The sequence below is a fragment of the Culex pipiens genome, chromosome 2, assembly GCF_016801865.2.
Source record: "Culex pipiens pallens isolate TS chromosome 2, TS_CPP_V2, whole genome shotgun sequence".
Lineage (NCBI taxonomy): Eukaryota > Metazoa > Arthropoda > Insecta > Diptera > Culicidae > Culex > Culex pipiens.
Window position 1 is genome coordinate 38,146,306 of NC_068938.1, and position 13,479 is coordinate 38,159,784.

Consider the following 13,479-nt stretch of genomic DNA (forward strand, 5'->3'; position numbering starts at 1 on the left):
TTGATTTTTTGCCAATTTTGTCATTTTTCCGTTTTCGCGCGCGGCGCTTCGAAAAACACGGATTTTATTTTCAAAAAATCATATCTCGGAATCCTGTCAATGAACTTCTTCCATTTTTTAGTATGTTACGTAAAAATGTCCGGGGAATCCGATAAAAATATTTTCAGACATAGGCTCTTTGGTCCAGACATCGTCAAAACGGCATTGTAAAGTTTCATACGCCCTTTTCATATGTTAGGCTATATTTTTGAAACTTCTGACTATTTTTCTTTGAAAGGCCATCAACACAAACGCACTTTATGCCAAGTGATGATAGCGATCGCACGGGAGCAATAAAGTTCTAAAAAAGTTTTTGCGAAAATCAACGAAAATCGCAATTTTTCAGACCTCCCTAACACGGCGTAGGTCACCCTAATGGCCAAACAAAAAAAAATACGGGTCTAATTATTTCGGCCAGGGAACCCCCAGAAAAATGTTGAGCCAAACCGAAGCACTTTTGTTTTTTTCCATACTGTTTTCGTGGGGAATTGCTGTATACTTATTATGCTTAAAAGATTCACCTTTCCATTTGCTACAACTCTCCCGAAAGCACCAAAGCTTCAAAACATCAATTTCAATCAATTTCCACTTAATTTTGCTATCTAGACCTTGTCGTGCATTATTGGAGAATGGAACCTGAATGTTCTAAAATCAGTATCTTGATGACGGTTTTTTATTCTTGCAGAACTGAAGGTATTTGTTAGCAATATGCATGAAAAATAATTATATTTTTAATCATCAATTTACAATATTTTTTTTTTTATTTGTTAGAGTACCAAAAAATACTACTTTTGAGCTATGGTTCTGCAAAGGCTCAAACTTCATAATTTTAAAAATTAAAGATGCTTTTCGAATACACTATTTCAAGGTTTTCTCAATTCTGGCTGCTTTTGAACCATTCAGAAAATCTTTCAGGGAACATGTAATAATGGCCATTTGCATGTTTTGAACAATCCACGCCATGTGACGGCTCAAACTTAATTTAACTCCCTTTTAAAGCTCTGCAGAACAACTCATCAACCGAATCCAGTGACGATACGATCCACAACTCCGTTGATTTGGCGGGAGAGCACTTCCGGCCACGAAGGGTTTGGTAAGCCGGCAAACATTGCTTATTTCTGGCTTCTAACTTACCTTTCCTTTCCATTCCGGACAATGATGATTCTCGTCGCACCAACGAAACATTCCACTTCCGACGACAAAAATCCTACGTGATTTTTCGTTGGAGTTCTAACCGAGACCGAATTACCCCCCGAGTAAACGTGAGAAAATGGGGCACAAAACTCCGGTGAAAAAAGGGATGCAGCTCGGGGAGTTCATAAAAATTCTAGCAGCAGAAAACGAGAAAAAAAAGGTTTCGGAAGAGGGGTCGGAAATAAAGTTGATTCGGTTGTGTGAAGTTTTGGGCCAGTAAACCGGAAGAAGGTCGCTTTCACATTTGTGACGTATACCTACCATCCGGATAGCATCATTCCGGACCATATGAGGGTGGTGAGGTTTTCGTTGTTGCTGTTGTTGTTGGGTACTTTTTGATGGGTGAGGGTTTCTGAGCGGGAAAAGGGATCACCCATCATTGGAAAGGGGGTGGGACATGGAAGTTTTGTGGGTTGAATATTAATGAGTGTCGGAGTTGACAAAATTATTACATTGGGAAACCAGATGGAAGTTTTCAGGGGGACCTTTTTCTGAGAGATTGATGAGATGAATTTGGGAAGTTGGTAAGAAGAATTGGTGTTGAAAGCTGATTGAGATTTTGTATTTATTGAGGAACGGATGATCTGTTCTCGGAATTTCAGATGACTCTAGCTAGAATGAAGTCATTCGATCGAATTAAATTTTAAAAACATGCTGCTTAAAGTAACACTGATAAAAATAAAACGATTTATCCTCCGGAGTGCCCTTCTTGAGGCTGCATTCGTCCAACATACCGGGCAGTGTTGAAATGTCGTGTCCATCTGACATATATTTACTAATCGTATCAGGCCGTAAATTTCCTCTGCCATCGACGAGATCCATCCGACTCAAAACGCAAAACGAAAACTTCTTAAACCGATCATCCACCAGCGTCAGATCGCCGTCCTCGGCGCGTTCCTCCAAGTGCCAACTGGCTGGAATGCCAAACTTTTCCTGACATGGCACCGCGTGTTCGTGAACCTTTGCGATTTGGCTTGCCGTAAGGCTGGCCTGATTTTTTTGTTCAATATTAAAAGTTATAAAAATATGTGATCAGATTTGGTCAAACTTACCTGGCAAATCACCGTTGATATTATTAGCAGCAAAGCCAACACGTGGAGATTGAACATATTGAAAGGAATTACGGAGACTAGAATTATTTGTCTGATGCTCGTAGGCTGCTTTTATAGTTTAGTTTGACTCGTTTGGCTGTCACTTTTTAATTAATTTTTTTTCTGAATGTATCATTCTATTCATCCGATTCTCGCAACTTGTTGTTTTATTTTTACGCCACAAAGAAAGTGTTTACTAAGCAATTTATTATCATGAACGACTTTTTTTCAACAATTGATCGCCATGAACTTCATATACAACACTCAGTCTAGAACACTCAGGTATGTAAGAGAGCTTTCAGATCGAAAAAAAGTTAAAGAATATCACACGACAGCTCCAAAATTCGTCGACGTGGAAACAACGTAAATTGAGCATCGATTCCAGCTTTCCTATTTATGTGCAGCTTTTTTCCCTTTTCCACCATAAAATACGTGCACGTTGAAAAGTAAGTCAAAATATCCGTCAGCAGAAATTTTCCGGCCGGCATCGATGAAGGATGGCGTGCAAACATTCGAATTTAGAACTTTATTGCTCCCGTGCGATCGCTGTCATCACTTGGCGAAATGTGCGTTTGTGTTGATGTTCGTTAAAAAGGTGGTGAGCGCGGAGTAAAATTCTAAAAAAGCCGCGTTACGTGGAAAATGAAGAGCTTTTTTCTCCACACGCACACGATTTAAATATCTACTGCGTGCAAGTGGCACGTGTTTGAATTTTCGTTCGCTGACGACGATGCCTATGCATATTTATGACTGTTTAAGGATTTCCCGGAAAAATGCGAGCGTGTATGAGTGGCGGTGTTTTTGTTGGGCAGAAAGTTTTTCCAGCTTTTATGAAAATGGCACTGTTTGGTTCGTTTCCCAGACCAGACGTGAGACGTGTTGATTTGATCGATCGATGTGTAGAGATATTGGTTTACCGAAATGAAATCTATGCTTTTTGTCACGAACCGTGGTGGTGAAGGATGTGTGAGGTTGTGCGTCACGTGTGAAGGAGGCAATGAACTTGAATAGAAGTGCGTGGATTTTGTTACTCAAATTCACTAGGGTAAAAAAAGCAGAACATGAATTAACACTTTAGAGTTAGTACTTTCAATGAATTCGCAATTTTTTCCGTGATTTTCTAAATTTAAATGTTTTGATTTGTCAAACAAGTCTCCAAACAATTTTGAGGGCTGGACAAACAAAATGGATATGTACTGCCCATGATTGCATGAATGTCCCTCATGCATTTTCATCATTTTTGAGCTATTTATGCAGTTTGGTTCAAAATCGAGTGCTCTTTCAGAAGAGCCTGTAACATCCAGTACTTTGTTCTCGAAATCAGGAGGAAATTCAGTTTTTTCGTGAAAACTTAACACGTAGCCTTATGTGTGGGACAAACTTGCCTTAAGTTTTTCTCCGCTTGTTGTTTATGCATATGGGACATTTATGCGAACATGGGCAGTGTAAATGTTTGAAATTCTGCATCATGAAAAGGGATTTTCTGATCGATTTGATGTCTTGGGCAATGTTGTAGGTTATGATTAGGATTTTTTAGAAAAAATATTGAATTAATTTTTCGATTTTTTTTATATTTGAGTCACAATGCGTGATGGTAAAAAATGTGGATCATGAATTTTTGAATAAATAGTGATTTATGTAAAATATCGAAAATCTGGATAATTTCTTAAAATATTTTTAAAGTAAAAACGAATTTTGAATCAAAAAGAACTTCCGTAAACCGGGGTGACATTGATAGGATTTCAATGTATTTTTGGAATATTTTCCAAATGGTAAGGTTTTTCTCAAGATTATCAACAAAATTTCTGCGCAGGCTCAACTCGAGGGGAAGCATGAAGTTTGGGTGCCCCAGAAAAATTTGCACCTTAATTTTTCAAAAATATTTGGTTTGAGAAAATCATAAAGCTTTATATTAAATAATTTCGATTTTTTTAAGTGGGTTTTTGAGTTTAAAAATAATTCTGGAAAGAAAAACAACCCTGAACCTCTGATTTATTGTAAAAAATGAAATTTTTGTATTTTTTTTTTTGATATTTCCAATAAAAATTATTTCATATCATATTAGATAATTTTCTTTATTTCGTATTTTATACCAAATTTTTATTTTTTAAATATCTTTATTGAAAATATTAGAAAATATCACAAAATTTCGAAAAATATTTGCAACGAATTTAATAGATTATAAAAGGTCAATCGAGATAATGATTTTTTTAACTAGTTATTTTTAATTGACTTATGATTTCCTGGTTTCGAAAAACATGGAGTTATCAGATAAACTAAATGATATTACTAGAGTTACTCTGTAATGTTTATTATTAACTTATTGAGTTAGTCTACAAAAAGTTAAAAAATTATTTTAAAATTAATTTTGACAGAAAGTATCCTTGCTTGGCACTTTTTTCCGGGGCTCATTTTTTTGCTTGAAAATCAAGAAAAAATATTAGTATAGTGATTCTCTGGCATGGCTATTTCGTATTATGTAAACATTTACACTTGACCCTATTCTGGATTGATAACAGTCTGACACGGTGCTGAAATCTGATGGCTTTTTAAAACAAATAAAAAAAATGAGAATTTAAAAATACGTTTGGAGAATTCAAGTGATAAGATCTAAATTTAAAAGTCTTAAAACTTATAATAATCATCTTGATAATAATGATAACTATTTTTATTGCTATCCACCTACAACTTTGCCAAAAATACCTAACCGATTAGAAAATGCTTTCTCAAGATACCTACAGATTCTCATATTCTTCTCCTAGGTGGTTCGGTGGCGATAAAATAAAAAAAAATGTAAAAAATAGCGAATTGGTGTAAAATAAAATTTGGATCAAAATGTAATTTAAAATATACCAACCTTCATCTGGAGCATATTTAATAATAAATTGAGATAATCTGCTCAAGCAAAAACAAAAAAAAAGTAAGAAACAAAAATAGTTTTTACTTAGGTAAGTTTTATTTTAAAGAAATTGCAGCCCTATGATCACTGTTACATAAATGTGATAAATATAAAAAAGGAAAAGAAAACAGTTGATTTATTCTAAATACTTGATTATTATGTCCTTATAAGTTTGCAATACAGTAATGATAAATTGTTAACACCTTGTCCCGATTAAATAATTGATAGAGCTGTGATGTAGATAATAAGTCAATGTTTAAAATGTTCAAGTTTACGTCGAAAACATAATTCAGTAAAATGTTGTGTTCTGACTGAATGCTCCACATAGTCTGAACTCGTTGTGCGTCAAAATTGCTCTAAAAATAAATATAAATTGTTAAATTGGTTGCAATTAAAGTTATAATCTTCGCTACAAACCTCATAAACTGCGGCGAACCAGCCCCCTTGTTAACCGTCTTTCCGCACAGTCTCAACGTAAACTGCTTTTCCGCCGGATCCGGCAGCGACTGAAACAAAGGAAAACCACACAATCAAACTAAACTCTGTCAGATTCCACACCACAATTTCATACCAGTGTAACGGCCTGCTCGCCGGTCTGCTCGTTCGCCGCCTTCTTCGCTTCGGTGAACATTTCCAGCACGCGCTTTGCCATCGAGCTTTTCGCTCCGTCCGTCAGTTCGCTCTCGAAAGCTCGCAACAGCTTGGTGAGCACCGCTCTCTGCCCCTCGTCGGCATTGCCGTCGTCGTCGTCGTTGAAAAGTTTCTTGCGCAAGCTTCGCACTTGGATAATGACCGTTTCGAGCTGGGTTATGTCCGCGAGGAGAGCTTCGTACTTTCGAAGTGAGTTTCCCCGCGGGGTGGGAGCTTTCGTGATCCAATTTTCACGCGAAAGCTTGCAGCATGAGGACGTGATTTTCTCCATGCTTTCGGTGAACGCAGGGATCGCCTTCCCATCGATGGCGGCTTCAGTTGAGAGTGTTTTTATCGCTGTGTGGAACAACGCGGCCGTTGTAAGCTGGGCAATCTGCCCGATCGATCGCGACTCAAAGAAATGCAACACCTTTTCCGCTTCCTTGGCATCGTCAAACAGTCGCTTCTGGCGACGGGCCGGAACCGCCCTAGCATTTTCCCAAACCGTTTGCCAAGTATTGCCCGGGATCAACATCCGTGAGCTCAAATGACCCTTCCTCCCGAACGGGTCCCGCTCATCGGCGTCCTCCTCGATCCAATCCCTCGGGCTGTACCAACGGATAAAGTCCTCCAACTTGCCGGCCGGATTGGCCGCCTTGAAGCTCTCCATGTCCGAAAGCAGCGAGGCGCTCATCATCTGCGTGCACAGTTCGCTGCCCGGGCCGAGCTTCAGCATCACTTCGGCGTCGTCCTCAAGCTGGTCCTCGGTTTTGGGTACCGGTTCTTGCGTGATTGGAATGTAGAGTGGCTCATCCGAGTCGACGAGGAGCATTTTTCCTAGGCGCGAGAGGCGTCCAACGGGTTGGCTGAGGGATGAGTGGCGCTTCTTGGATTCTGAAAGGAAAGGGGGTAGTTTCAATCATCATCTTTTAAGCATTAAAATCGAAGGCTCTTATTAAAATGTTTAACATATTGGCCAGAATTGCGCTTAGATGAAACGTGTAATTGAACAGGATTTATGTGTTAGTGCGTAAGTATAAGTTTGAATTGGACAAAATAGTGAAAATTATAGAAAGAGGAAAATATTTTCTAATTTTCGTTGGATTTTTAATAAGATTAAAAAATACGAAGCAGCAGCAAAATAAAAAATAAATAATAATTGAGATTACAAGCCAGAATTTCAACACTGAAAAAACCATTGGAAAATGTATTTACACCCGGACATTTAATATGTATATAAGTTTTCAAAAAATGTAAGATTTGACGAAAAAAATAATTTTGCGAAAAAAAAACTTTTTGCGTTTTTGGACACTGAAAATTTAACAAGATTCAAAAGAGCTTTGAACTAGCCCAAACATGCTAAAGATTTTTCTAAACCTTGTTCTAAACGCAGGGTAATACATTTAAAATTGATTTCAGTTGATTGCACTAAAATTCCCATTGAAAATTTTTTCTTAAAATTTTTTTTTTGAAAAAAACTTTAAATAAAATTTGTACCAGCCTCATCAAGAAAAGTGAAAAATGCATAAAAATGGTTTAAGTTGACTTCACGTTAGGCTGACAATAAAAATAATCAAAAAACGTCGTCTTTAAATCGCTAATAACTCCCATGGTTAACTCGAATCGTTTTGCAATCTTCGACAAAAAAAAAACATAAAAATTTTGCTCAATACTTTCACACTTGACAATGATCCGACTCATTTACACCACTTTTTGGTGTCATTTTGATTTTTTTGCTTTTTTACAATACAATTTTTACGGTTTTTACAATACAAACTTAAATGATAAAAAACAACCTTTATACCTTAACCGATTTGGCTAAAAATTTGCACAGTTACTTATTTTTACCTAAAGAATTGAACTCTTAAGATTTTCCAAAAGTTTCATTTTTTCTTGTCACCCTACTGCAAGTTTCATTTCATTGACATTTCGAAGTTTTTTGTTTTTTCTGTCCCCTGATTTTCCGGGTCAACAACAGAGCAACATAAACTTTGAAAAATGTTTGCAACGGCCTTATATGTAAAAATTGGCATTGAAATGATTTTTAATTTAAATAACAAATTCTTAAGCTGCTTCGATTTTTTTTTATGAAAAAATCCGGCTTAGAGAGATTTGGAAAAAAAATGACAAATTCTAAAATTATGTTCTGGAAATTTCATTTTAAAATATAATTTTTAACTGTCTTTGGTCTACCATTTTTGAACTAAAGTTATTTAAGTGGTAAATTACATGTTAAATTGACAAAATATTATGAATGTTTCAAACAAACAAATCTCGAGATCAGCGGAAACAAATTGGCTGAAAATCAGAATGAAGACTCTCAAGATAAATCCAGCATTTATGTACGCAGAAGTCACATTTAAAAAAAAAATCAGAAAAAAATACATAAATCGAAAAATTGTGTTTTAAATATGAAAACAATCAAATTATTCATACAAATATTTTTTTTTGCTTTTTAATTTCTTTTAAGATTAAAACAAAATCAACTGTGAGCACGTACCAACACTTACAAATTAGAACAAATTACATTCATCTTAATCTTAATTTGCTTGAATATTGTGAGTTTTGGAAACACTTCTAGTTTTTCATAATTATAACAAATAATCTGTTTGATGAGATAAATTTAAATTTTCAAATGGTCTTTTATTATAATTCATGCATTTTGAGCAATATTCAATGAAGTTTCCAAGTCTCTTATGAAAAAACTGTTTAAAACATGGGTTTTACTATTTTAACATAAGAATTTTTTTTTTTTGAAATAACAGAATATGAACAATAATCGACTAGAATCAGGAAGGATTCTAACATGCAGCTTTAAATTGGTGGTATGGTATTTATGTGAATATTCGAAAATATGAATCTTGGGAAGAAACCTGATCGTTTTGAATCAGGACTACTCTGAAAAGCTTGATTACTAAACAAATTGCAAAAAAAATCATAAATCAAATTTGCAATCAAAAAGTACTGTTTGTTTCGCACTTAATGTTTTATTTAGTGGGAAAAATTTATTGAAATTAGTCATTTCTACAGATTTCGGAGAATGACCTCAAAATTGGGTAGCAAATTAAATTGAGCATCGCGGCTTTGTGTTTTTCATGTCTTTATTTTTCTCTATTTTTGTAACATGCTTTAATTTTGAACTGCTTAGGAGTAACACAATTTTTGATCGGTAAATTTTGATCGATAAGAAAATTGTTATGAATATTTCAATTGATTTTAACTATGTTCCCATTTATTAATTTTGTTTGTATGAATGAGTCTTGTCAATATTAATAAAGTTATTTTCCAGGTTTTCAGATTAAGCTTAATACTGATAATATCATTACTTTTGAGTTAATGATGCAGTTTGGTTCAAAATCTTGTGCTATTTCAGAAAAGCCAAAAACATCCAGAACATTGTTCTAGAAATCAGGACGAAATCTAATTTTTTTTCGCATGGGATAACATTCAAATGCGTTTTCCTCAGCTTGCTGTTTTTTGCATATGGGCCACTTTTGCGAACATGGGCAGTAACTGCTCTTTCAAATATAAAGTAAGGTGTAAGGTAACTAAATCTCCCAAACTCACCTTCATCGTCCTCATCCGAGCAGTCAAAGAACTCATCCTCGGACTCGTGGCTCCCCTCGCGGGCTCCACCCTCCTTCCCCGGCACCATCCCGGCCGGCAAGGTGAAGGGCAATCCACCCTCCCGAATGCGGCGCCTCTCCATGCAAATGTTGAGCATCTGCAGCTTCTGGTGGAGCAAACACGTTCTCGAGTCCGGAAAGCCAGCCGCGATTCTGAAATCAAAACAATCGGAAAATCACTTGTGAGAATTTTCACTTTAAGCTTTTCAAGTGATCTTGGGTCGGTGGACGATCAATCGATCGTGTGGTGTTGAGACATAAAAAAAGCCAACGAACAGCTGGTTGGTATGTGTTTGTGGTTAAGGAGCTGGAAAGCGATTCAGGCAAATGCTGAACCAAAAGCGAAACATTTGGTGAAGAGCCTCTCGCACATTCCTCATTAGCTTATGACTTTGAAGAAATGGATTGGCGGTGGGAAATGTTTATGGTAACGCAACGCGTCTTGAGGCCTTTATTTGTCAAGAGCTAGTTACACTTATTCTACGCTAATTTTATTCATGAATAATTTTCCAGTGAAAAAACAATCGCGTCCGCACTAAGTGGCATCATTCACAGCCACCTGGATGATTATTTAACCGTTTCAAGTGCAGCATACATCAGCATAAATATGACCTCGAAGCGATTTGTTTGTGGGACGAGAAAATTCCAACTTCCTGAAAACTGTTTATTTCGCACGCGGTGTTATTTTCAAAATCAATGTCTCGATTACGCGTAAAAAGCACAAACAACTGGCATTGAACGTGGGGAGGAAAAAAATCCGATCCATGTCGAGTGACCCATCAACACCTAACCACATGAAAACATAAACCAGATTTGCGGTGCCACAACAGCTGATCAAGAGGGGCCTCTCTTGATACATCGATGGAGTTTGGAAACACACAATTGTGTACAACAAACATAAACAAAGTGGCAAAGTATGCAGCATGCTCGCTCTCTCTTCTGTGGTGCGCCGCAAAATCAAGTCAAGGTGGACGAACGATTTATTTAGTCTAGTTCCAGTGGTGAAGATTGTTTTGACGCTTTTTGCGGGTTTACCCTAACTAAGGGGGGTTTGAATTAGGTTAATTTTGTAGCAATTTTTATTTTTCACTTTGTAGCCTTCTCGACTATAATTTTATTTACTTTTTTAATTGATATTTGATCTGGATTTTAATCTGTAGTTGGATCCCTTGCAAACAAAGTATGATTTTCAAGTTTTTATTTTTCAATGCACTGAATTGAAAAGTATTCTTGAGGGTTTGGGTTTTTTTTTTTAAATTTTGCTGACTTAAACTAAAAAAAAAATATTTTTTTTGATTGCCCAATTTTACTGATAGTTCATATTAATACAAGTTCTCAATAAATTTTTTTTAAATTTTTAAACCTTTGGTTCAAAAAAGCGGTTTGTATATTTGGTTTCTATCATCGACGTTTCGTATCTTGTTAACGATAAAATTATCGAGGCTCGATAACAATAACGATAGCTCTATCGTTATCGTCGGGACGATAACAATAATCAATCATTATCGTTATCGTTATTTCGACAATTCTATCGACGATAATCTTATCGCCGATAATGGACGATAACTCATTTTTAAAATCGACTCAATTCAACCATAACATGTTAAATTTTCAATGCTTTCACTAAGTATATATTTTTTGAAAATGTTGTAAGGCCGTTGCAAATATTTTTCATAAACTTCAAAATTTTATTGAAAATTAAAGTTTAATCAACTGAAAACCAGTTAAAATGCATTTTCCCGCGTTTATAATCATAGCATGTTTGAACTCCTTTGAAAACATTTTAAATTTTCATAAAATACCAATGTACAGTCCCACGAAAAGTTTTTTTTTTGCGAAAAAAAAAATTCGTCATTACCTCGATATTTTCAAAATTAATGATTGGAAAGCAACTGTAGGCCTGTAAAATGCATTTTAAAACACTTTTTTTTTATCCAAATGTTGAAACCTAGCCTTGTAATTTAATTTTTTATTTTTTTGCCCCCCCCCCCCTCGACTTTGGTTAGAGCCGAGGGACATAAACTTAAAAAAATATTTGCAACGGCCTAAGTTTCAAAGTAAAATATGTACTCAAAATTGTTCACAAAATACCGTATTTTTGTTCGAAAGTACTACAATTTAAAAAAATACAAAATGGGCTTCAAACGAAGCGTAATTTTGTATGCTTTTTCACGTTATTAATTTTTTTTTGTAAATACTAAAATTTTCACAAATCACCATATTTTTTCGAAAATACTCAAATTTTCAAAATATGCAATATGGGTATCAACGAACCGAAATTTTGTATACTTTTTTCAGTATATTAAAGTTTATTTTTGAAAAATACAAATTTTTTCACAAATTACCGTATTTTTAATACTCAAATTTTCAAAACATGCAATATGGGTACCAAACGAAGCATTTTTTTTTGCTTTTTTACTTTATAAGAGTTTTTTTTTGTAAAATACTTCAATTTTCACATACAGTAATTTTTCGGAAATACACAAATTTCCAAAATTTGTAATATGGGTATCAAACAACGCAACATTTTGTATGACGCATACACAATTTGAATGTATGTATGAAGCATGAAAATTTTTCTTCGTTTTATACACATATTGCAAAAGATAAAAATTTGAGTATTTTCGAAAAAATACAATAGTTTTTAAAATTTTTAGTATTTTCAAAAAAAAAAAAACGAAACTCTAATAAAGTGAAAAAGCATACAAAATTTCGCTTCGTTTGATACCCGCACTGCATATTTTGGAAGTTTTAGTATTTTCGAAAAATACGGTATTTTGTGAACAAATTTGAGTACATTTAGCATTGAAAATTTAACATGATAAGGTTGAATTCATCGATTTTAGAAAGATTTTAAGAATGAGTTATCATCCATTATCGATGATAAGATTATCGCCGATAGAATTATAGAAATAACGATAAAGATAACCAGTATCGTTATCGTCAGACGATAATATTGTCGATTAACAACCTTGGTTTCTTTATTCAAATTTGGGGGCTGTACGTAGAGAAGTTTTTCCAAATTTTTCAAAATCTGTATCACGAAAAAGAATTTTGTTAGCAATTTTTTAGTTATGTTTAAGAGCATTCGGTTTTTTTTTAATTAACTTTGCATCCCAAAACGAGATTGTGACAAATTTTACCTACTTCATTTTTTACATTTTTGAAGATGCAAGTAATGACAACTTTTGAGCTACATGGTATGATTTCCGTTTTTTCAGGGGTAGACGAGAATTGAAACTGTTTTCAAAAAATTCCCCAGCAAAATTTTCCTACAAAATCTCATACGTGTGAAATTTTGATTTTTTTAAATTATCGGCGGCAGAATTTTTGACCTCACTTCTCTATGGTTCAAAAGTTGCGGGTTTTTGTCCTCTAAAACATATAAAAAAATTCTAGAAAGTCAAAACATTTCATTTTGGGAAATTGAGTTTTTGTCATAAAAAATTAATCAAAAAATCGGCAAAACAAAAATTTCATGTATTTTTTTTCCATTTTTGTTTGCACAGCTGCCAAAATTGCAAGGAGACTTGTATGGGTGAGCCAATAACACAAAATAGCTTCTTTGGTCATATGAAAGGCCCCCAAAAAGTTTAAGCCAAATAAAATATGCCGAAATCGTAGAGAGTTGCTCTTTACGATTCTAAATTCAATTTTAAATTCAAAAATAATTTTAAGAAAAAAAAATCGAGGAAATTTTTGATGCTTTCCAAAAATCGCTATTTAAAAAAAAACATGAGTTGGCGAATAACAAAATTCTCGCTACACTCAAAGCCCGACCATGGTAATTTTAAGAACATTTGCTAAAAATGCTGCTTATTAAATTAATCGTGGCTTTTTGGTAAAAGTAAACGCAAATATGGTAAAATGTACCATGCTTCCAAAAAATTGCATGGTAGCAATTACGAAATGATGATCATTCTCTCCATATTGGAGGGTTAAAATTACCATGCCGCTCACGACATAGTAAAATTGACGGCGCATATCAGTCAATCCAAGC

General features: G+C 34.7%; 2 protein-coding genes across 2 annotated transcripts in view; both read right to left on the reverse strand.

Annotated features, from left to right (window-relative positions):
• Nucleotides 1-1,773: 1,773 nt before the first annotated feature.
• Nucleotides 1,774-2,438, reverse strand: LOC120412830 (uncharacterized). The gene is made up of 2 exons (XM_039573437.2): nt 2,286-2,438; nt 1,774-2,223 (listed from the first exon to the last, which is right to left on the reverse strand). The coding sequence occupies exons 1-2, from the start codon at nt 2,340-2,342 to the stop codon at nt 1,870-1,872; spliced, it is 411 nt and encodes a 136-aa protein (XP_039429371.1). The 5' UTR covers nt 2,343-2,438; the 3' UTR covers nt 1,774-1,869.
• A 2,916-nt stretch (nt 2,439-5,354) lies between these two features.
• Nucleotides 5,355-13,479, reverse strand: part of LOC120412843 (rab3 GTPase-activating protein catalytic subunit) — a 285,929-nt gene continuing 277,804 nt past the window's right edge. Inside the window, exons 2-5 of the mRNA XM_052707651.1 lie at nt 9,421-9,632; nt 5,795-6,747; nt 5,641-5,729; nt 5,355-5,579 (exon numbers count right to left, since the gene is read on the reverse strand). Coding sequence (XP_052563611.1) covers nt 5,513-5,579; nt 5,641-5,729; nt 5,795-6,747; nt 9,421-9,632 — 1,321 coding nt within the window. The 3' untranslated portion in view covers nt 5,355-5,512. The remainder of the gene's footprint in view (nt 5,580-5,640; nt 5,730-5,794; nt 6,748-9,420; nt 9,633-13,479) is intronic.